Source organism: Elephantulus edwardii, unplaced genomic scaffold, assembly GCF_000299155.1.
Source record: "Elephantulus edwardii isolate Elephantulus edwardi_28Jun2011 unplaced genomic scaffold, EleEdw1.0 scaffold00126, whole genome shotgun sequence".
Classification (NCBI taxonomy): domain Eukaryota; kingdom Metazoa; phylum Chordata; class Mammalia; order Macroscelidea; family Macroscelididae; genus Elephantulus; species Elephantulus edwardii.
The window spans coordinates 8,237,650-8,261,670 of record NW_006399876.1 but is presented as its reverse complement, the minus strand read 5'-3'; the positions used below and the strand labels follow the sequence as shown (position 1 = coordinate 8,261,670).

General features: G+C 53.5%; 1 protein-coding gene across 1 annotated transcript in view; it reads right to left on the bottom strand.

Moving 5' to 3' along the window:
• Positions 1 to 24,021, bottom strand: part of SPTBN2 (spectrin, beta, non-erythrocytic 2) — a 49,284-nt gene that overhangs the window by 18,684 nt on the left and 6,579 nt on the right. Inside the window, exons 2-18 of the mRNA XM_006893272.1 lie at positions 19,907 to 20,058; positions 19,335 to 19,508; positions 18,633 to 18,724; positions 18,079 to 18,159; positions 17,618 to 17,733; positions 14,533 to 14,645; positions 13,909 to 14,096; positions 11,446 to 11,563; positions 10,381 to 10,539; positions 9,809 to 10,111; positions 8,286 to 8,439; positions 7,187 to 8,057; positions 5,539 to 5,676; positions 3,830 to 4,586; positions 2,945 to 3,147; positions 1,693 to 1,783; positions 1,325 to 1,471 (exon numbers count right to left, since the gene is read on the bottom strand). Coding sequence (XP_006893334.1) covers positions 1,325 to 1,471; positions 1,693 to 1,783; positions 2,945 to 3,147; positions 3,830 to 4,586; positions 5,539 to 5,676; positions 7,187 to 8,057; positions 8,286 to 8,439; positions 9,809 to 10,111; positions 10,381 to 10,539; positions 11,446 to 11,563; positions 13,909 to 14,096; positions 14,533 to 14,645; positions 17,618 to 17,733; positions 18,079 to 18,159; positions 18,633 to 18,724; positions 19,335 to 19,508; positions 19,907 to 20,058 — 3,857 coding nt within the window. The remainder of the gene's footprint in view (positions 1 to 1,324; positions 1,472 to 1,692; positions 1,784 to 2,944; positions 3,148 to 3,829; positions 4,587 to 5,538; positions 5,677 to 7,186; positions 8,058 to 8,285; positions 8,440 to 9,808; positions 10,112 to 10,380; positions 10,540 to 11,445; positions 11,564 to 13,908; positions 14,097 to 14,532; positions 14,646 to 17,617; positions 17,734 to 18,078; positions 18,160 to 18,632; positions 18,725 to 19,334; positions 19,509 to 19,906; positions 20,059 to 24,021) is intronic.

Here is a 24,021-nt window from a genome sequence, read left to right as displayed (position 1 = left end):
CCCACCTCCTCACCTCACACAGGCAGCCCACCTCCTCACCTCACACAGGTATCCCACCTCCTCACCTCACACAGGCAGCCCACCTCCTCACCTCTGGTCTTTTCCATGTTATTTTTCATCTTCTCCCCCGTCCTCTGCCTGTCTCAATCCTGCCTGACCTTCACACTTTCCTGCACACTCCTGCTCCTGGGACTCCCACCTCTCCTCTCTCTGCAGCACTGAGGCAGCACTGGGGTCTCTTACGACAATCCTCATATCTGTTCAGGAGTCACCTTAGTTACTAGTGTACGTGGGTCATCTCCTGGCACTGGTGTCATGCTTTGAGGGTGGAGCCTCCAATGGACTCACCTTCATCCTCCTCAATGCTGGTACAATTCCACGCGAGGAGTAAACAAAGCAAGAAAAAGCAAACTCGCAACAGCTCCCTGGCAGAGTACAGCTGCCAACCTTTCAGTTAGTGGTCAAGAGTGTCCACCATGCACTGTCCAGTAAATAACTGCTGAGCAAATGGAAAAACGGGATCCACACCAGCCTCCTCCTCTGCCCAACCATCATGTCCTTGAGGGAATTAAAGTGTCTTTTCTTACAACTCGGAGAGCCTAGAAGAATGCTGAGTCTATATAATTTCTCCAGAAAACCTTGCTGAGTAGAAAGAAATGCGCACTGGCCTCGGCTCCTGAAGAAGAGGCGGCAGCAGACCAAATACCAAGAAAGGCAAGACTCGAAAGCACGGGGCAGGAGACGACAACCTAGGGGCTGGATCAAGCCCACCACCTGTTTCTGTAAATCAAGTTTTACTCAGAGCCAAGCCCATCTGTTGACATGCTGTCCAGGGCTGCTTTTGTGCTACCGTGTAACCTGGAGTGGTGCTGTTAGGTGCTGTTGAACTGGTGCCAGTTCAGAGTGACTTCATTCATGACAGAGCAGAACCCTGCCTAACACCGCACCAGCCCCAGCTAGAGTTGAGTAATCACAGGAAAGACCGCACGGCCCGCAGTCAAAAGATCTACTAAATGGCCATTCAGGAAAGTTTGCTGACTCTTGCTGAAGAGTGTTGTCTTCTTCCGGAACCAGCAATAGTAGCCGTGTTTACCAAGGTTGAAAGGTGACTTCCTACCAATTTAGACTTTCTCACAGGACTGGAGCGACTGTCCCGCAGACCTGAGACCTCTGTCCCCAGGTCCTAAAACTTTCTACCTGGAGCTGTGGCTCCAGAGATTCCACGATCCCTGTCTCCAGGACTGGCTCTGGGAGTGCACCCAGGACCCTGCCTGGAGAGGTGGCCCCAAGGCTCCCTTCCGGCTCCTCCCACGGCGCCCCTCACCTTGTCCACCTTGTCCAACCAGTCCTTGTTAGCGGCCAGCTCGGCCATGAAAGCCTGATGCTTCTGCCACTTGGTGTGCAGGTTGCGGGCCTCGTCATAGGACACGTCCTGGGCGGTCAGCATCTTCTCATCAATCCAGAGTTTCAGCTGGACCAAACACAAAGCAGGAATGAAGAAGGGCCCAGGGAACACTCCAGAGGGAAGGGAAGAGTGAGGGGCCAGGCTGGGAGAAGTGGTGGACCTGGGCGGCTGGGGATGTGGGGGGAGGCCCTCAAGGGGCTCAGGTGACATCATGACGGACTTATTCCAGGCTCAGAGCAGAGCAGTACGGGGAAAGCTGGGGAGGGGGTGTCAGCTGGGAGCTTCACCTCCTGGCAATCTTGTAAGAAATGCTGCTGCTCGCGGTTGTCCCGAAGCCGACTCAGAAGCTGCTGCACGTCTTCTTGGTTCTTCTTGTGTCTGCAATGACAGCCCTTGGTGAAAAGCCTTGAACTTACAGGTACATTGAAGGGAGAATATGGCAGTTGCCCCACCACCCCCAAGTTTGACCACTTCCTGAGAAACTTAAGAACACCTGAGCTGGTCATCAAGGACCAGACCAAACAATGGATCCTGATAAGAATCTGAGCTTGAGAAAACAAACAAACAAGCAAACACACACACACACACACACACACACACACACACACACACACAGCTAAAACCTAACTAAATTAACACACCAACTTCCAAGAAGTACCATCTTGGTCCTCCCCAAGACCCCTATAAAAAGGAAACCACCCAAACTGCCTGCATTCCATTTGGACCCTGTCTGCATGCCATGCTGCTGGGTCACTTGGTGTCCCTCTCAGGCCTATTCGTTTCTTGGGACCAATTCCTTTCTTTCTCTCCCTCACACCCTCGCACTCTTTTTTATATCTAATATACATGGTTATAAACGTCTCAATAACTCTAGAAATCTTCAGTCCTCCTGCAATGAGGCTATCCCTTTCAACAGCTCAACAGCACTGGGAAGCCAATACTAAATATTTGTAATAAACCTATTCAGGTACCAGCTGGAGTTCACACTGAGGCACTAAGGCGATCCTTAAGGGTTTACCGGGTTCTTGCATTGTATTCGCTGACCCCTCCCTCCTCAGTCAAGCAGAAGGTTTTCAATAGAAAGAGCCTGGCTTCATTTGCACTGAATGCTCTTTGTGATTTACTTCCTGATAATTTTCAATAAAGATACAGGGAAGCTGGAAGGGGGGGGTCTTCAGTCGAGAACTGCTGGCCCCCTGTCTTTATTCTGTTTTATCTCATTCTTGGTTGTCTGTCTCATTATTAATAATTATGAAAATACTTTACCCTCGGTCTGCAACACTACAGGGCACCCCAGGAGACCTGATTCCAGTGCCCAGCTTCCCCACAGACTTTGCTTTGTCTAGCGCAAACGGAGGCAGACTCTCCTGTCCCATGGCTTCATTCTTCTCCAGCCACTTGGTCCTTCCACCTCCCTTTTTGTCAGCTCCTCTCTCTCTGCTCTGTTGGTGTCTGTGGGCCACGTTCTCCATCTTTGAGGTCACTGTTTCTATGTATTTCCCTCTCAGGCCCCTCAGTCACCTACCGCCATCATCATACCTCCTCTCGATGGAGTCTGCCTTCTCTTGGATCTTCTCTGCATGGATGTTGCCCTCAGACACCAACTGACGCCCAGACTCTAGGAGCCCACGGATGCGCTCCCCATTGGCATCCATGGTGCTCATGAAATCTTCCAGTTTTTTTATGGCAGCATCGGCAGCCTGGAGTGTCCCTGGCATCTCCGTGTGAGAGAGAACGTATTCCTGTGTGGGAGGGGATATTTGCAGCTCAAAGCACAAGTCAGGCTTGGGGGAGAACAGAGCTACTCAGAAAGAACCTATCTAGAAGACACATCTAAGAAGGGGACAACTGGGGACAGGGTGGCCTGGACGGGGTAAAGTGTCTAATTCAGAAAATAAATTGAGTCAGGGTACCTGAAAATGATGGATCAGCTCAGAAGGTTACAAGGGAGGTGGCACTGCAGGGCTCTTAAGAGCCCGGGTTTCTGTTCTATTTTCTTTCTAGTTATTGAGTCACTCAGTGCCTTCAAACTGGAATTGACTCACAGCTGACCCTCCAGCAGGCTTTTGGAGACTGTCAATCATTCATGAAGAGATTGTCCACCTTAACTCCTGCAGAACTGCGGGTGGATATGAACCACCAGAGAGGCACCACCTTCGGGTTACAGTGCAACAGCTCCCTACGATCTAAGCCATCAGAGCTATGACTAGCCAGGATTTCGATTTCTATTTCTTCCTAAGTCAGCTTTGGCAAGCTATAGCTACATCATTTTTTTTTCTTCCACTCTCTTGTTTTCTAACATGTTTTGTTTCTGCAAATACTCTACACACTAGCATTTCTTCCTAGCAGGTCCATCACTGCCCCTGGTTCCAATTTCCCTCTTCTTTCAGGATGGAACTTTGCCCCCATTCTCTGGGCTCTCACCTGGCTGCTGAGCACTCCCTCAGCCTGGCGAGCATCCCGCAGGAACCCCTGGAAGCCATGGGCCTGGGCCAGGCGACCTTGCCGGCTCTCCCACATGCGGCCCAGCTCCTCCCAGCCGGTGCCCAGGGCTTCCAGTCGCTGCCGTAAGAAGAGGCACTGGGGATCGGCCTGGTCCCGGGTCACCTCCTCACCCAAGGCCCGCAGTCGGCTGTATTCGCTCTGGGCCCGCTCCACCTCTCCTCGTAGGCCTGCGTGTTGGGCCAAGAGGGCCTCTGCTTCGGGCAGGGTGGCTGGCCCTTCTTCAGAGGCCACAGCAGTCTGTGTGCGGCCTAGCCAAGCCTGGAAGTCATCCAAGCTGCGTAGGAAGTCCTGCAGTCGCCGTGCTTCACCCAGAGACTCTTCTCGACGGCGCATGGTAGCCCTTAGGTCCTCCCAGCCGGCTTGTACCTCTCCCAGACGGGCATTGATGGCAGCGGCTTGGGCTGGATGGCTAGAGGCCAGGGCGTTTGCTTCTCGTGTCAGCTCACTCACCCGGGCAGCAATGGCCTCCAAGTCCCGCTCAGTGCCAGCCAGCTTACGCTGCAGTGCCAGCACCCCAGCCAGGTCATTGCCCAGACCCTGGGTGGACTCAATGACTTTGGTCTTTTCTCTCATCCAGGCCTGGGTCTCTGTGCATTCTAAGTGATAGTTCTGGATACTCAAGGCCGATGTCAGTGCTGCCTTTTTGCCATCTGCCAGGGAACGAAACTGCTGCCACCTGAGGGGAAATGAGGGAGTTTGGATTTGCTCAGCTTCCCGGCCTCAGCCAGGTAGGTTCCGAAGCGTCTTCTGACCTCTCTTCGCCTTGCTGTACTTTACCCACCTTCTTCTATTTTTAAATTATGGCAAAATGCACGTACCATAAAATCTACCGCTTGAATAATTTTGAAATGTAGAAGAGCAGCGATGGTTTCTATTTCTTCCTAAGGCAGCTTTCCAAACACAGGCACACGTTTTCTCCTCGCTCCCTTGCACTTCAGTGGCATTTAGTGCGGTCACAATACTGTGTGACCATCACCATTATCAAGACCCTGAACACATATTCTCTGAAAAGGAAACACTACAACCCCCTAAACAGTCATTCCCTCTGCTGCCTCCTCAGCCCCTGAAAACCATGATTCTGCTTCCACCTCTGAGGAGTTCTCTATTCTAGACATTTCACAAAAATGAAATCGTATACTCTATGGTCTCTCATGTCTGCCTTCTTTGACTCAAAAGGATTTCCTAGGTTTATCTACAATACAGAATGCATTGGAATTTTATTCCTCTTAAAGGCTAAATAATCAATCGCCCATGGAATGGAAGACAACATAGGGCTTACTATTGGTTGGCTGATGGACATTTGGACTGTTTCTACCTTTTGGTTATTATGTATATACTATAAAAATGGACTTAAAATAGCCTGCAAGAGCTATGACCTCATCTAACCTGAGGATAGAAGTAGAGGGTGCTTGGCTACCACCAGGAATCCAATGCATGGTCACAAATAAGATGGGATGAAAATGCAGAATAAAATCCAGCTTCTTATAAAAAGGCCAGACTGATGGGCTGACAGGGACTAGGGAGACCCTGGAGAGGATGAACCTCAAATGCTCTTTCAGTTACGGCCTCTACATCCTACCCTGCTGCACCCGTTCTCTGCGGTCCATTCCGGCCCTCTTCAGACCTACCTGTGATTGAGCTGCTTCTGGGTGTCCACAATGCTCTCTTTGCTTGGGGGGTTGGCCTTCAGCAGCTGCTCGGCAATGTCATTGACGGCGGTAATTCGAGCTGCAAGGGCGTTCATCTCAGGCTCCAGGGTTTCGAACCTGAGGAGACAGAGGAACTGAGCCTGAGTGGATCGTATGAAGCCTCTCCCTCAAACTCCCACGAGAAAGCCCCTGCTTCCACAGGAGGCTTAGTCACAGGGATCTCTGCCCCTTGTAGCCTACAAGATTCCCTGTGTCTGAGAGTAAAGTCCCCACTTGTCCCAAAACTGGTTGGAAAATAATCATCTAGCAATAGAGTTCCTTTAAAAAGAGGAAGTTAACGGCCAGGAGCATCTGCACATCAGGTCAATTAAACCCTCGCAGAGAGCGCACCACCAGAGCCTCTCTTTTCTGAAATAATGACATAATGACCAAAAATATTTGTTAAAGTGATAAAGATGCAATGTGTAGCTTGTCCTGGGGAATATTTTACATTCTAATAGGACAAGAGATGGTAATTTTTTTTTTCTCTGTAAAGGGTCAGATGGTCAATCTTCTGGCTTTGTAGACCAGATGGTCTCTGCTACAGTTATTCAGCTTTGCTGTTGTCTCAGAAAAGCAGCCGTGAGCAGCATAGATAGGAAAGGGCATGGCTGTATTAGATTAAAATTTTCTTTACAAAAATAGGCAATGGCTAAGTGTTGGCCCCAGGGTTGTAGTTTCTGATATCTGCAAGAGATTCTCTTTAAAAAGCAATCATTTTTAAAACCGCCAAGAAAATCTGATTATAGACTGAGAGGTAGATGCTATCAAGGAATTGCTAATTTTGTCTATATGATGATCATATCGTGGGTTCTATAAGAAAAATGTCCTCGCGAAAGTAGTTCAAGATTTAGTGTTCTGGAAACAAAACATTTTGTCTGAGCAGTTAATCCTATGGGGTAATTCTACTCTGCCCTGGGGGGCTGGAATTCCTTCAACGGCAGTGGGTTTAAGCCAATATCTGCCTAAAAATCTTATCACTTTACATTCTCTGCTCTTTCAAGTTCACATACGTAATTATTAAAAAAAAATCACATATGTTTAAGACTTCCAAATATTTCTTCAAGGATGCATCCTGAAGAACACAGGGGTGAACTGAAAATGTTGGGGCTTTGCTTTAAGAGAGGGAGATGAGGCAAACAGAACAAGAGCCTGCTAATTACACAATCCAGAGAACAGGCCTACGGGGACCCACTCGTTCCTTCCTTCATTCATTCATTTTGGCCTCTGTCTGACGTTCTTCATTAAAATAAAAACCACCATCAGGGGCCATTGGTTTGACTCAGACTCATACAGACCCCTCGTGTGTCAGAGCACACACAGCTGTGCTCCACAGGGTTTTCAGTAGCTGATTTTTTTATACGCAGATTGCCAGGCCTTTCTTCCTAGGTGTTTCTGGGAGAAAGCCTCCAATCTAAGACCTCAGTCAGTAGCCTAGTGTGTCAACAGTTTACACCTTGCCCAGGGCTACCCAAATCCAAACTAGACAACCCCTAAAGCTCAAAGAGATGTAGCAAGAGCTCCTGGGGCAGATTGGGCCCCATCACCTCTCACTGTGGAGGTCCTGGGGGAGCCAGGGAGGCCCTACCTTTGCTGCACCACTTCCAGGTCCTCCAACCGCTCGGGCAGCGCCAGCCCGTTGAGCCACTGCTCCTTCTCCTCGACCCACAGTCCGCAGGCCCCCGCCTCACTGAGCATGGTGTAGAGCGCCAGGGCTGCCTCCAGGTCCCGTGCCCGCCCGCCTGCCCGGGCCTGCAGCTCCTCATACTGCTGCTCCAGAGTGGGCACCCTGCCCTGCACCTCGGGGGCACAGGTCACGGAGGGGGGCAGGGCCGCTGCCTGCTCTTTCAGGGCATCCAGCGTGGGCCGGTGGCCACGGATCTCCTCCTCCAGTGCCCGATGCTGCCTGGCCAGGGCCTGCGTGGAGAACTCGTCATGCCCCAGCTCGGGGCTGGACACCAGCCGCAGCGCGTCCACCAGCCAGGCTTCCATGTCGTTGGCGTCCGCCTGGAACTGGTAGAGGCTGGCGGCCTGGGCCAACCGCTGGGCCCGCTCCTCAGCCAGGGCCTCCAGCCGCTCCCACTGGGCTTGGAGCTCAGCCGCGCGGGCAGCCGCCTGCCCGGCCCCGGGGTGGCCCTCAGCCACCAGCTGCTGGCCCTGCTCCAGGATGAGCTTCAGGGGCCCCAGGCGGCCGCTCATCTCACCCCTCAGGGCTGTGTGCTTGTTGAGCAGGCGAAGGGCGCCGGTCAGGTCACGGCCAGTGTCAGCGGAGGCCAGAAGGTGCTGCTGCTCCCGCACCCAGGCCTCGGCCTCGCCCACCTCCCAGAGGAAGCGCCAGAGGCGCCGGGACTCCTCCAGGCGGGCTCGGCGCTCGGCTGCCAGCTTGCACAGCGCCTCATAGCTCTGCTCCAGCGCTGCTACCCGATCTGACACCAGCTGAGGGTCGCAGGGTTTGTACTCTGGAAGAGTTACAGCTGGGGGTCAAGAGTTGGACTTCTGCTCTACTCCTCCCTATCCCTCTCTGTTCTAACTGGGCCCCCCTCCTCCCTGCACCGACCTCGGCCCCAGGTTTCCGTGATCCCTCCCTCCCTGTCCCCCTACCGGTCAGTCATAGCCTCAGGCGTCCCCCTCCTCCGTCCCCCTGGTTTGACTTGCTGCCTCTCCGTCCCCCTGCTCTGGGCACTCACCTTTCTCGGAGTCACAGAAGCGCAGTGCGGAGGCACTGACAGCCTTCACCCGCTCAGCCTGCACGGCGATGTCGGCCTCCACCAGCTGGTGCAGCTGCAGCAGGTCCTCCACCCCGGCCAGGTGCTTGCCCAGGTCCTGAGACTGCAGCCGGCCCTGAGGGGACACGCAGCGGACCCTGACACCTCCTGCATGCAGCTCCAGGTGGTTGCACCCAGAGAGCACACCTGCCCCAGCCAGCCGGGCGACTTGCCTCCAGTTCCCCACCCTTAGACAGACTTTCTTCCCAAACCAATCCCGGAATCTCAGCACTGACTCAACCTCTCAGCCCCAGAGTTACTGCTGCCTGGCCACCCTCAACCTGTCCTGATGTGCGTCTTGGGCCTAGACGACGGCCTTGCCACCCACTACCTCTGTTCTCCTGCTGGCGGCCCACAATCCTCCCTCACATACTAAAACTAAAGTGACCTTTCGGAAAACGTCAAGTCAGAACCACCTCTCCTCCACCAGCCGAGCTCCCTGAGCACTAAATGCTCCCTGTTACTCTGTGGGTTTTTTTGTTTTGTTTTACATTTTATTTTACTTTATTATTTTTTGTGTGTATACCATCAAATCGGATCTGACTGGTACAGGAGGAGATTGCCCCTCCTTCTCCAGCAGAGCATCTAGGGGATTTGAACAGCATCCTTCTGGGACTGCAGTGCAGCTTCTTGCCACTAGGCCACCAGTTGTTGCTGTTACTCCCGGTTACTCTAGGGTGCTCAGGTGGTGAACTCTACAGCAAGATGCATTGCTAAACCCACAGGCTTCACATTCGGGCAGTTCAAGTCCACCGGCCACGCACTGGGAGAATGACGGGCAGTCTCCTCCCCTCACAGTTCACAGCCTCGGAAACCGGGTTGGGATGGGACAGTCACTATGAGTCGGAACCCACTTAACAGGAGTGAGGGAGTTAAGACTCACGCTCCTGACATCCCAGGGAAGCTTCCCTCTTACCTCCCTCCACCGCCCCACCTCTTCACACCCCAGCCAAATGGGCCTGCCTTCTGATCTCAAACATCCCTCCCTCGGACAAGTCTAGGGCCTTTGCCCTGCTAGTTCTTCTTTCCAGAATGTTCTGTTCTCAGCTCTCCCCCATTGGCCCTTAGTGATGACCCTGGCCTTGACCTAAGCGACATTTTAGATTTTCTGCTTTAGATTCTCTGATCGCCCAGCTCCTTAGAGCTACTGTCACTACTTGGATCTTATTTATTATACTTGCTCTGCTTCCTTCCAAGGGGCCCTAGTGGTTAAAGTGCTCAACTGCAAAACCAAAGGTAAGTGGTTCAAATCCACCAGCTGCTCCTAGAGTGGAAGAGGTGGTAATCGGCCTCTGGGAACACACCCTCCAGGAGCTTGACTCTGACCGACAGGGGTGTGTGCAGTCAGAACTGACTCAGTGCCGGTGGGTTTCAGTCTCTCTCCCTAGAACGCTGCCCCCCAGGAACAGCGACCTGTCTGTTGGCCTCCCTTGCCCCCCACGTACCCTCATCTCCTCCGTCCAGTCCATGAGGTACAGCAGGTCCTGAAGCACCTTCTGCAGCTCCAGGTTGAGCAGCAGCCGCCCGCGCCGGGCGGCCACCATCTGCCGCAGGAAGTCCCAGAGCCGCGCCACGTTGTGCTGGCGCGCGGCGATGCGCTTGATGTCGTGGTAGTGTTCGGCGGCCAGCTCTGCGGCCACGGCGTCCACCGCCTGCACCCGGCCGCTGTAGGCCACGATGTCCGTCTCGATGGCCTCGTGCTTCCGCACCGCGGCCTCCACGGCTGCCAGCTCCAGCCCGAAGTTATCCTGCGATGGGGTCGGAGTGTGCAGGTCAGGGGACGCGGGGACAGCCTACTGTGCCCACAGCACCCGCTGCAGGTGCCCCCAGGAGTCAGGCCTCAGCGTTCTCTACTCTCACCCCATCCTGTCGGGTCTCGTTAACCCCTCCCCCGGCCCCAGCTTCTGGACCCTGGATTTGGAGATCACGTTTTTGTCTCCATCAGGGAGACAGGGTGTAGACAGGGTGTCCATTTCTCCTGGACCACTCTGGCCATCCTGGGAACCCCGCGTGGTACCTGGGACACGAGGCGCTGGTTCTCGCTCAGCCAGGTCTCCCTCATGGCCGCCTTGCGGTCAAAGCGTGCTGCCAACTGCTCCAGCTTCTCCTGGCGGATCAGTTCCGTGCGCAGGGCCAGCTCCCGTTCATGCTCGGCCTTCTCCAGCCGCTCCCAGGCCTGTGGGCGGGACGGACTCAGCACTGGGGGACACAGAGGGCAGGCAGGGAGGGGCCGCTCGGTCTGCTGGGTCTGGGGAATGTGGTCGGTCAGACTCCTGAGACGCTGGGAGGTGCCAGGAAGCCATGCGCGAAGTGCCATGCTTATGGACCAGGACTGGACGGGCCAGGGAACATGGAAGCCACTGGGGGTGTGGGGTGTGCTAACAGGACTGTGGGTGAACCTTATTTCTATTTTTGTTTTGTGAAAATGAAAAAAAAAAGTACAAATAGTGAGTTGGAGCATGTTGAGCAAGGAAAAAGGCTTACTGTAGAATTTTATTATGTGCATTACAACAACAACAGCTGTGGGTAGAGCTCTGGTGGCCTCATGTGTAACACAAAGGTGAGCAGTTTGAATTCACCAGATGCTTTACAGGAGAAAGGCAGGTAATCTCCTGTGTGATTTGCAGCCTATGAAAACCCCTCTGGAGGGTCTTCTCAGAGTTTATAAGGTCTTGACAACACACAATAACATTAACAACCGTGAACACACAGTTGTAGAGTCCTCACTTGCCACGCGGGAGACCCGGGTTTGATTCCCTGCCAATGCCCTTTATGTACACGCCATCCATCTGTCTCTAGAGGTTTGTATGTGTCTTGGATGCTGTGACAGACTAGGAAGAAAGGCCTGGCCACCTAGTTCTGAAGACCAGTCAATAGAGACCCCATGGACCACACTTCTCTGACCCGCACCCATCACGGGGGTGGCGCAGGTCCGGGCAGCGTCTGCTCCGTCACCAGGAGCCAACCTGACAGCAGTTATTACCGACAACAAGGATAGAGAGAGCAGTGGGGGCACGAGGGCAGGCTGTGGGCAGTGGGGAGAGGGATGTCAGGGTGGTGGTGGAGGTCCCGGGGTGCAGACCTTGTTGATGTCGGAGATGAGCCGGCCCTCGCGGGGCGTGTAGACCTTCTGGTTGTTGGCCCGCAGTTTGCTCTGGATGGTAAAGAGCAGCACCTCCAGGTTCCCCTTCTCGGTGAACCTGTGGGAGCACCAGGCTGGAGTGAGACGCACGGCCTCTTTTCTGACTCAAGGGGCCTGTGCTGCTTTTCTTATAACAAAAGCAATGACACGCTTTATGTCCAAAACAGAAAATTGTGGGAAACCAAAACAAGCTCATTTTCTGAATAATCAAAAACCACCCTGGGAGCCTGTGATGTGAGCACGTACATGGTTTTACCTATCATGCCCATGGCCAGGCCCGTACTTAGGGCTCTACAGGTCTGAACTCAGCTAATTCTCGCTGTCCTCTACGGTCTCTTCCAAGTTCCCATTTTCCTGATGAGAAGACTGAGGCATCAAGCAGCTAAATAACCTGCATGGTTCACAACTGCTAGGCGGCAGAGCCAGGACTTGAACTCCGGCACTTTGAATGTGCTCACTCAGCAGTCAGCTTTCTGCTGTCCACAAACTGCTGGGTTTTTTTGTTTGTTTGGTTTTTTGTTTGTTTGTTTGTTTTTCAACAATTTCATTTTTATTTGGATTCACAATCAACACTCATGATAGCAAACTGCTGTTTTGTAACCTGCTTATTCTATCATGAGTATCTTTTCATGTCAACAAACACATTTCTTTAACCTTCTTCTCAGTGGCTATACTGTCACTGACTTTCTTGTACTATGTCCTTAAAATAGCATCTTATACAATGCCCAGAAAAGGCCTTCCTGGATCAAAGGGACCTATCAGATCATTCTCCTGTTTACAAGCAAATAGATGCTTCCTGGATTAACATTCATTCTGGAGAGTAAACCGATTAACTCAATAGAAGCATTACCACGTCCTGTATAGAAAGAACTACCTAACAGCAATTATCCACTCTTTCACAAAATCAAAATTCAGTGCTAAACCACAGTAACAACTAAGAGTCTCTGCAATGTGCAAACGCCCAGCCACACTGCCACGCTTCTAGCTTGACTGCCTGTCAGGGCCAAGCCCACCTACCCATTGGCTGGAAATGGGTTACTGACACACCTCCAACCAATACTCTGTCCGAGTGGGTTGTGCCAACTCTAGAAACCCATTCGCAGGGGCATGACTTTGTAAAGCTAAGCCCCGGGATGAATACGTCCAATTTGTTTACTCCACCAGGAGACCAGAAGACCTAGATAGTGCCCAGCTGCCATTACTAAATATTTTCATCACAGATGTGATAGATGAGGAAGAAAAATGGGCAAGAGAACTTCCAATATTTAAAAAGTCAAGGCTTTCTGGACTCATTGAAATGGGAGAAAAATCCACAGAACTATTGACCTGAAATAGTCTTTAAAGCCCTGAACAAAACCAAAGTCATCTCTAGACTAAACAAGTCTAGTTCAATTAGTAAGGAACCTATGTATGGCTTGAGTATTGCACTCTCTTAAAATCATTATATACATGGACTGAATTGACAGGAGTAACTAACTGTACAGCAGAGATAAGAGGCCTGGGGAGGGCGACGACGGTGTACGTCACAGGTGATGAGACAGCCTGAGTAGAAACAGTGAGATGATTGGCAGAGGGAGAAGGCAAGCGGCCCCATCGAACTGGACACGTAGAAATGGTGGGTTGGGGGTGTGTTTTGTTCGGCAAACTTTCATCAGAAGCAAAATAAATATGAAAAATAAATGCCTATGAGAACTGTTTAAAAGGGATATGTGAATGGGTATTCTTGTCATTAAAGAAGTAAAGAGTGAAGGCTGCATAGTGGAGTGGACTTGGGGGGAAGGATTGCATAACAATGAAAGAGTTTTTCTGTCTTTTCAAGGAGAAGAGTGAATTGGGGGAGAGGGTGAACAGGGAGAAAAGTGTAAGAATGAATGACTAGAAACCCTAAGTCTCTGTAAACTTTCACTAAAATTAATTAAAAAAAATACACCTCTGAGCCACTCTGTCATCTGGATGCTTCTGGAATTTTGAGGGAAGGGAAATGACCCTCCACTGACTGAGGAACTGTCAGATTTCCTTCCAAAAGACAGTCCCCTCATAGGCTTTGTCTCCCACGAGCCCACAGTCATGAGCTGAAGGCCTGAATGAGAGTAGCTTTTGAGAGGAGATTGTGGGTGTGTCAGTACAGTGTGACTCTTGGTGGCACAGGGAATTAAGTGTTGGGTTGCTAAGTGAAAGGTGAGTGGTTCAAGATGACCAGACATTCTGCAGGAGGATGAAGCAACGTGCTTGTACAAAGATTTACAGAATTAGAGATCCTACAGGGCAGCTGTCCTGTCATCTGAGGTGATGGACGGGAGGCAGAAAGGACTCGATGGCAGGGGATGTGTTGGTCATTTGTTTGTATCCTTGCATGAAACACGAGGCATGCCCAGCAGGGCACACAGCCCTGGGAACACCTACTTGGGCGGCTTCTCCACGGTGCGGTAGGAGTTGAAGGACTGTAACTGGTTCTGGACCCCGCTCAGGGAGTTGGCCAGCTGCCGGTCATTGAGGGTCACGATGGTTTGCTCAATCCACTGCAGCAGCTCGGAGGCCAGTGACTCGTACTTCTCCACCAAGCGCTCCGCCTCCAGGGCGTGGTCCAGCACCTGTGGATGGAGCGTAAAAGGTGGGGGGCTGTGAGAGGCTGGGAGAGCCATGAGAGGCCTGGGGGGACCAGGAATGACCAGAAGGGGGCCATGAGAGGCTAGGAGGAGGGACGGGGAGAGGCCGGGGAGGGGCCCTGAGGGGCTGGAAGGGCCATGAGAGACCAGAGGGACTGTCAGAGATTAGGGGGAGGCTGTGAAAGGCTGGAGGGGCCATGAGAGGCCAGGGGGACAGTGAAAGGCCAGCGGGGACTGTGAAAGGCCAGGGATGTGTGTGTGTTAGAGAGGCCAGGAGGGGGCCGTAAAGGCCAGGTGGGCCATGAGAGGCTGAAGAGGCTGTTAGAGGCCGGGGTTGCTGCTCCACCTGCCCAGCTGGACCTGCAGACCCTGGACCATGCCTCCTGGGGCCTTCATACCTCCCGCTCAGGGGGGAGAGTACCTTGCCGATTCTTTTGCCCTCCACAGCCAGGGCCTTCATCTTGGAGAAGTAGTGGTAGTACGTAGCCACGTAGGTGATGATTGACTTCTCATCTGGCTGGTCCACGTTCACGTCTGGGGAGGAGGGTCCCTCAGGTCAGGCAGTGGTAAGTTAGAAACCTGCCTTCTGGCGGACACTTACATTTGGGTTCACTAACTCCAATCCCTGGCTCTTCCCACCTGCCCAAGGCCTCCATCAGGGCAAAATGGCAAAGCTATTCAGACTAAAAGGCGACCAAAAAACTCCCTGTCCGCCTAGAAATGGGCAGGCCCACCAAGGACCACACAGAGCCCAGACACCCAGGAAGTCATATCTGGTATTCCCAGGGGACGTGGAGCCCAGTGGACAGAGGAGGGACAAGAATCCACATTCCCACATGGGGATGGATCAGGATTTATGGGCTGGAAAGATGTCAGAGAAGTCTACTAATTCAGGAGCAGCAAGACATAAAGTAGGACTGAGGTTTCTTTAAGCTAGATCTTCAGAGACAAGCCAGGGGAGCCCAGGAATTTGGGGTTCCAACACAGTGCTGTTTCTAATCTCACTCCCAGAAGGCCCCCCATGGAGGCCTTCTGGTCAAACCACAGCTCTCCCCACACCCTGTGTGCCCCACACCACAATCGCAGTCCCTGGTCTCTTGTCGGTGTGTGCTGTGGCATGGGAACAGACTCACAGCTGACCCTCCAGCAGGTTTTTTGAGGCTATAAATTGCCTGGGAAGAGACTGACAGATGGTGGATTCAAACCACCTGCCTTTGGGATGGCAGCGTAATTCCTTACCCACTAGGCCATAAGAGCTCCCTAGACTCTTTTTAGTCTAGATTTTATCCTACTTAGAGGTGAGACGGAGTCCCTGGATGAGGCAACCGGTTAACATACTTGGCTGCTAATCAAACAGTTGAGTGTTTGGATCTATGCAGAGGAACCTCAGAAAAAAAGGCCTGGGCAGCTACTTCTGAAAAAGCCACTGACAACCCTACGGGTCAGTATGACTTTGATACACATCTGAGGCCCCCACAGGTCAGAATTTAATCCATCTCCCTTTTTTTTTTTAAGAGGCAGGATTAGGAGAACAGAAGGCCTCCTGAACAGCTTGAGGATGGAGAGACTTTGCCTCATATGCTCTTACAAGGGGCCGATTCCTGAAGTAGGAACATAGACTTGGTCAGACGGGGTCATCAAAAAAGAGGAAGACCCACACTAAGGCAGCCTGCTGTGAAACGTCACGGATGAGGAACGACTCCACGGCCCCTCACAGCACAACGCTCTGCCTGGCTCTGGAAACACACAAGCAGGAGGAGCCTTTTAAATCGCGTTGGGAAGTCACAGAGCACTTGGCTTTGCTGAAGCATTTATTACGGCTGCAGCCTAGGTCCCCTGCCAAGCTGATGATGCTTGGTCATTCTCGGAGTCAGGGGGCACAGGAGATGGAACTTCGGTTGGATGGAAAAAGGAAAGAAGAAATGATCAAGTGAGCCCACGAAAGTCCCGGCTTCCTTCTCTTTGTCGGTCACATCAAGCTTCTGCCCTCTCTCAGACGGAGAATGCAGAGAAGGGGCTGGGTGGGTTCAAATCTTAGCCAAATGACGGAGGGCATGTCACTTGACCTCTACAGGCCCCATTTATTCCTCTGTCAAGGGTGGGCATCAACAGCACCAATTCCAAGGGTTGGCAGTGAGCACGACATTAGCCAAGGAATGTCTAGTGTGGTGCCCAGCGTGCACCACTGATACCATCGGCCCTGGATTGGCACCACTGGAGCCCGACGGCAGGGTCGGCAGACCGTGATGCTAGTTACTGATGACGCATCCAGGTCATGAGGCTTCAAACCCTACGCCTTGGGAATGCTCCTTAGCATGGTGTGACTTCATCTCGTGGGCTTTGAATGTGTTGTCAGGAAAGAGGACCTCGTGCTTGGAGAAGCAGAGGACAGCAAGGAAGAAGCCCCTCAAGCAGCTGGGCTGGCAGAGCTCACACGGCATGGCTGAGGACGGGGCAGGGCTGACGTGTTCATCTTGCACATGGTGTCGTGATGAGTCACCCAACCACCACCACAGACCTGTAGGCTAAGGCAGGTAAGCCAAGCCCGGGCTGTGGAGAGGAGGAAACGGAGCCCTGGGAAGTCACACTGCGGCTCAGGGTCACACCGAAGTACACCTTGAGTCCCCAGGCTCTTTTCTCTTCGGGGGCTGTCTTTCTCCTACATTTTTAGAATTTCCCCCCCCCCCTTTTATTGTGATTTTAGTGAAAGCTTACAAATCAACCTGGGCTTTTTTTCCATTCAATTATTCATGTGCATTTGTTTTATAATACTGATTACAATGAGTTTAGGGAGCTCTGGTGGCCTACTAGTAAGAAACTGCTGCAATCCCAAGGGCACACAGTTCAAATCCACCAGCTGCTCCGTCGGAGGATGGGCTAACTCCTCCTGTGCTATTAACTGCCTCTGAAAATCTGATGGCGGGTCAGCTGTGGGTCGGTTCCGACTGGACGGTACACAACTACAATGAATTCATGTGATGACTTAGCGGTAATGTCTGATCTTACTGCATATTGCCTTTCTCACCATTTTTCTCCAGTTGTGTTTTATTGAGTTAGAATTCACAAATCAGAAAGTTCTCTGTTTAAGTGCACCATCCAGTGGTCTTTACACTCACAAAATTGTGGAAACACCATCACTATCTGCTTCCAGACCCTTTTCATCACCACAAAGAGAGACCCTACATACTAATCAACCAAAACTCCCATTCTCTCTCTCTCTAGCTCCTAGCAGAAACCAATCAGCCTACTGTCTCTATCGAACCTCCCAGAGAACACTTCCAGACTTACTGCTCCTGAGTCAGTCAGTCACAGGGATCTCACAGGAGGGAGCAGAATAGTCCCACGGGGTTTCCAAAGCTGTAAAACTCTACAGAAGCCAACTACCTCACTCACAGAGCAGCTGGTGGGTTCGAACTGCCAACCTTCTGGTTAGCAGCCGGTGCTTTACCACTGTGCTGGCAGAGGTCTCATCCTACAGCCGCTCCTTCACCCGGCTCTGCCCTCACCTTCAGGGTCCAGCAGTTTGGTGAGCCCCAGCTCCTTCTCGGCCAGATTGAAAGCATTCTGCAGATTGTAGTGGGCGTTACACTTCTTCAGGGACTCGAAGTCCAGCAGGTCTGGCCTGGGAGAGGAGGAGAGAGAGAGAAGGCACTCAAAGCAGGTAAGATTGCAGAGGACAAGCGAGTCCACTTCTACTTTATCCCTGAACCACCCAGCAGTGTTGACCCGACCGAGCGTCCCAACCCCCACCCCTGCTCTGTCCCTCTGTCGGCCATCCTCGCTTCCCCTCCCAAACCCCGGCCTCATCTCCCCGTGCCAGCAGTGCTACACCCCCATGTCCTGCTTCCTCTCTGAACATTCACTCCTAGTAGCCGCTGTGGGGTTCATCCTTTCTGCTACTCGGGAGAGTCAGGGCCTTGGCGGCACCGGGAGCTCAAGATGCTGGCTGATCCTTCCGCCTTCTCACCGGTGTTTATGCACGATGGCGTTGAAGGCCAGCCCGTCTCTCCAGCTGGTGGTGAAGTTGTGCACGTTGACATTGGGATACCTACGAGCAGAGCAGAGGCAAGTCTGACGGCTCTTTCTGAAAATGGCCAGCAAACACCCTGTGGACCACAGTAATCCAATCTCTGACCAAGCCCAGGGCTGGTGAGGGGCTCATGCATGGGGTCACCATCAGTCAAGGGCAGCAAACAACAGACGCGGGGAAAATAGGGAGAAGGGCCAAGCTCCAGGGGCCCTGCTTTTCAAGGGGTCCTTGATGCTCAAATGATAAAGGCTGGCACTTCAAATCTCCCAGCAGCTCCTTGCAGAAGGACCAGGAGGTCCGCTCTTATATAGACTATGGCCCAGGACACCCACCGAGCACTCTGACTCGGCCACAAGTGAGTGCTGTGAGCCAAGGTCAACGCAACGTCACCCAAACGCACCAAGTCTCAACGGTGGCTCCTGGACACGCCAGCCCTCCTCACTGCACAGGCACAGCGTGGCCGGACCCCCACGCCCACCCCAGGGCCTCACCCTGCAGTCTTCATCTGGCACCACAGCAGCAGGGCATCCTTGGCAGACTTCTTCTCCTTGTTGTCTTCTGTCTCTACGCTGATGTCTTGGATCTGAGGAAGAGAGGAAGGTGAGTCCTCGCTCTCTGCCCAGGACGGGGACAGAGCCCTTTCTAGTCTGAGCCAGTGAATGTTGCACCTGTGGGCACAGGGATCTGAGGTATTGGAGTGGGGCTGGGGAGGAGGGCAGTGGAAGGGGCCCTGGGTGAAGGGTGTGGCTGCCCCGAGTCGGGAGCCACAGCCATGAGAAAGCACTTTTCCAAAGGTTGGTTTGGGAGGTGAAGCTAACAGAGCTTGCCTTAGGGCTGGGAAGAACAGAGGAGGACCCAGCTGGAAATGCAGGGGCAACTGGGAGACACATGGCACAACATGTTACACAGGCCCTGGTGGCTCTACAGTGAAGCAGTCAGCTGTTCAGTGAAAAGGTGACAGTTAGAATCTGTCCAGTACACTGCGGAAGAAAGGCCTGGCAATCTGCTTCAGTAGAGAGTAAGAGCCTCAGAAACCCTATGGAGCACCCCGACTCTGTCCTATAGGGTTGCTATGAGCTGGGATCAACTTGCCAGCAGCAGATCTACTAGGTGTTGTTCAGACCAGCGGTCAGAATTGCTGGAGTGGAACCGGCCAACTGTTCTGTGCTCTGAGCGACTCCGGGGTCCTGTACCTGGAAGCGGAGGATGATGGTCCAGACCAGCCCCAGGGTCAGGCGGTGGTTCCCATCCACGATGTCGTGGGAGCCCATGTTTTCTAGATGCACCTTCTGCTCTTTCAGGAACTGCAGCGCCTTGTCCACGTTCTCCAGACAGTGGATCCGCATGCGGCCCTTGGTGGGCTTGGGCTGTCAAGACAGGGGCCAGCAGGTCATGGGGCCATGGGTCACCTCCGTCTTCCGGTTCAGCCCTCCTCCCCGTGGTTCCACTGGGGAGTCCAGGGACAGCCCCATGGCTGGTCCCAAGGTCATGGACCCGAAGCTGAGGTTCCAGATAAGGCTTGGGGCAGATTAAGATTCCCCAGAGAATTAACTACACCATGAGCGGGTGGGAAAAGCAATGTTTTCAATGGGGCCTCTGTTCTGGCCTCCGCGAAGCCAAACTCCTATTTAATCCGGGCAGCAAAGCTGCTCCAAGTGAAGTCACCGTCTGGGCTGGGAAAGTGAAGCCATTTCTGTTGGCTCGATGTTGGCCTCATCTCTCCATGGGCACCCCCCCTCCCGTGACCCCGTAAACTGTGACTCACCAGAGTCTCTCCAGAGAGCACCTCAAGGAGCCGCAGGAGGTTACGTCCATCCCGGAGGTCGCTGTACAGGTCACCCACGCGGCATGTCACCCGGGCCAGGTGCGAGTTCACCCATTTGGTGAAGGTTTTCTTCTGTACGGCCTCTCGCTCATCTGCAGTGGGAACACGTGGTCATTCCTATCCTTGTCTCCTATACCCCGGTGGATGGGCCTGCCCCTAGCCAGGAGGGCAATGGAGGGGGTGAGGCAGAACTGAGAGCCAGGAAGAAAGGCCCAAGGATGATGTGGGGATGAAAGACGAAGGTCCAGAAAAGCTGGGAAATGGAGGGAACAGAATAAAACTCAGGAGTAAGGAGAACAAAAGGGAGAGACAAGAGTGGACTCTGAGAAGAATGAGTGGAAAACTGGGCAAAACGAGATGTGAGAGAAGGGCTCTGGGGCGGGAGCTGGGACACCAGGCCTCAGACGTGTGACTTCACCCCTCAGAGACTCAATTTCCTCATCTGTAAAACGGCAATCTGTTTCACCCGAGCCAGTGTGCTGACCCGAAGAAAAGTGACGGTGGGTAGAAACAGGGAGCTGAGGGCCTGGCATGAAGGCCTCCTTGCGGCCAATGACAGCTGCAAGGGCAGCTGTGGTCGGAGTGACTGAGCCCAGAGGCACGCCTCAGCATCAAGCAGGGGTGGGTGTTCCTCCCGGGTACTGGACAGAGGACAGGGTGCGGCCTCGACCACAGCAGCGGGCCTTCCGTGTGCTCATTAGAAGGACTGGACTTCAACTGAGGCTGCCAGCCTCCTGAGGCAGGTGAGAGGGGCTCCTTTAACCTGAAGGAAACCCGTACTGGTGGAATCCAACTCCTGTCAACACTGTAGGGCAGGAACGCTGAACAGCCCCACTCAGTATCCCTGGCTGTCAGAACTGCCTAGACGGAACTGAACAACAATAACAACTCTTTACAGATAACGACTGTCACATACTTCTCGTGCAGAGCAGCTGGGGGTGGGCGGGGGGGGTTCTTGAACCCTTGTTTTGATGTGCAGTAAAATTCTTTAACCACTGCCCTACCAGTGTTCCTTCGACACTCTCTTGACATAAAATTATTCCACTTGTAAGGAAATTTACTCATATGACACAACCCTGCTTGCTGAAACTGAGGAGGACCTCATGCACTTGCTGCGAAGGGTCAAGGACTGCAGCCTTCAGTATGGACTGAGGCTCAATGTCAAGAAGACAAAGATTCTCACCACTGGACCAAATGGCAGCGTCAGGATGGATGACGAAGAGATTGAGATTGTTCACAGCTTCAGTTTGCTCGGCTCCACAGTCTTGGCACCAGCAGTCAGGAAATCAAAAAGCGTATCGCGATGGGAAAGTCTGCTGTTAGGGACCTCTCTAAAGTACTCAGGAGCAACAGTGTCTCTCTGGAGACTAAGGTGCGCCTGATACAGGCCATGGTATTTGCAATCGCTTGTTATGCATCAGAGAGTTGGACAATGACTAGGAAGGACAGAAGGAGAGTGGATGCTTTTGAGCTGTGGTGCTGGAGAAGGGTACTGAATGTACCCTGGACTGCCAGGAAAACAAATAGATTTATCTTGGAGAGGATTAAACCAAGCTACTCCTTGGAGGCAAGGATTCTGGGGCTTCGTCTGACATACTTTGGACATGTTGCCAGGAGGGACGGGTCCTTGGAGAGGGACATCATGCTTGGGAGGGTTGAGGGACAGCGCAGGAGGGGAAGACCCTCTATGAGATGGATTGATTCAGTGACTGGGGTAATTGGGATGGGTGTGTCAGAGGTGGTGCGGTTGGCGCAGGATAGAGCAGGGTTTAGGGCTATTGTGCACAGGGTCGCTATGAGTCGGAAACGACTCGACAGCACATATCAACAACAACAACAATCATAAAAACTCTCTCAGGGAGCCTCTACTGAGGCCTGGTGACACAGTGGTTAAATGTTCAGCTGCCAACCAAAAGGTTTTGTGTGTGTGCCCCCGCCTGTGTCTGTGAGGAAAAGACCGGGCGGTCTGCACCTGTGAAGATGACAGCCTGGGAGCCCCTCAGGGCGGCTCTGCTCTGTCCTGCAGGGTCACTAAGGGTCGGAGGTGTTCTACGGGCACCCCACACCACCACCACCCGCTTCTGGGTTCACTCAGCGAGCGGCAGGGAGACGCAGGCCCAGGGCTGCAGACATTCCAAGGTACCCAAACGCCAAGCAGAAAAACAAGATCTGGAAAGCTGGCAACTGGAAAAACAATGAACTCAGGAAACACGGCGGGGGAAAACACAAGGCAGAGTTAGTTAGGACCTGTCTTGAAAACCGTTTTGGGGAATGCTCCCCGTTCAGGTCCATGGGTGGACCTGCTGATGGAGGAGGCTGTGAGCCCCACAGAAAAAGAACACTTGAAATATGACAAACCCTAGGCTGTGGAGCGAGAGAGGAGGCTTGGGTGGCTGGACGCCGCCTCGGTCACGGATGGAGGATCCAGGGAGGATCTGGAGTGAGGACACTGCAAGCGGTCACTTTCACTTCCGCGTCAGCACCAGCATCACAGAAACCCAGGAGACTCATCCCTAATCTCACATTCCTGCGCACCCCACCCATCAAACAGGGCGCCACACCCATGCCTACTGCCATCTCCCTCCCTCACCCTTACTTCCCGACTCCAGGGTCCTAATGACTGCGTGGGATGGCCTGGTCACACCCAGGGAACCCTGGGAAAGTGCCCCTGGGTGGCCTTTCAGGGTCTCCGGGTCCTTAGTCAGGGTTTGCTGGGCTCGCCGGCCACTCCTAGACCCAGTGGGCGCTGCCCAGCTCCCAGACAATGAAGAGGGCTGTGTTGGTGCAAAGGTCTAACAGGGGGAAGACGTGGAAACAGTGGCAGCTAGAAGGAAAGTGGGTAAAAAAGCAAGTACCAGAGACAAAGTGGTGCTTCCCAAGGCAGTGGGACATATACATACACACACACACACACACACACACACACACACACACACACTGTAGGTACACATGCACGCACACGGAGATGTGTGCACACAGACACCAACACTCCCATGTGTACATAATAAACATGTGTACACACACACACACTCATGTACACACAAAACACTGGCTCCCAGAGATCCACCTACACATCTGTGCGGTGTCAGCACAGCAGAGCTTCCACCTGGACCGATTTGCCACAAACTCCCTTTTGACACACTTTCAATTTCCACACACATGGCTTCCTCCCATTCAGCCAGACACCCCCTGAGCAGCCCAGGGAGGTCACTCCTCTTCTCTCCTCCCCACCCACCAAGCTCCATCTCCAAATCCAGAGGAGGCGAGGTGTCTCCGCAGAAGGCCTCCTCCACACGTGCTGACAGGAGGCTGCCTTTTGGGGTCCCCGGTTCACCGTGGGCCGCCTTGGGCCACACTCGGTTCCTGGCTCTCACACCTGTGCCTTTCCAGAGGACTTCAAGCCAGTCCGATCTGGTCCCCACCCCAGCTGTCCTGACCTTGCACTGCTCCCCTCTGAGCACTGTCCCTGGCGCACACATCTGAGGTCCGCTTGCGTGCCCCTCACTCCCGGTCCAGGGTGGTCCCCGCTGCCCCGGCTGCGTCCTGGCCCTGGCGCGGCCCGGGCCGGGGAGGGGGCTCACCTTGCAGCTGTTTGAAGCGTCCTTCCAGCACGCTGGCGTACTGCGCAGGGTTGATGAAGGCGGCTGGCGAGAGCAGGAGGCCCCCAGGGTTCTGCGCCCCTTCCAGAGCCTCATAGTAAAACTCCTCAGCCCCGTTCAGGCCGTTGCCATGAGCCCTGGCCACGCTGTTGCCATTCATGGTGTCGCCGCCTGCTACAGAGCCGAGGGCCCAGAGTTCATTCTAAGCCCCGCAAGGCGGGATCTCTGTGGCACGTGTGGGTCCCCAGGAGCCTGTGTGTGGATCCCGGAGGGCCGGGGTCCCTGGCGGCGGGGATTCAGGAAGGAAGGTTCCGGGAGAGGAGCTCCGGGTGCCAGCACTCCGGGGCCGGGACGCGGCTGTTCGCTCGCTCGGGACGCGTCCGGGCGCACCTGGCTGCCAGAGGCCGCTCCAGACAAACAGGTTGGACGGCGGAGGGCGGGGAGGCGGGGCGGCCG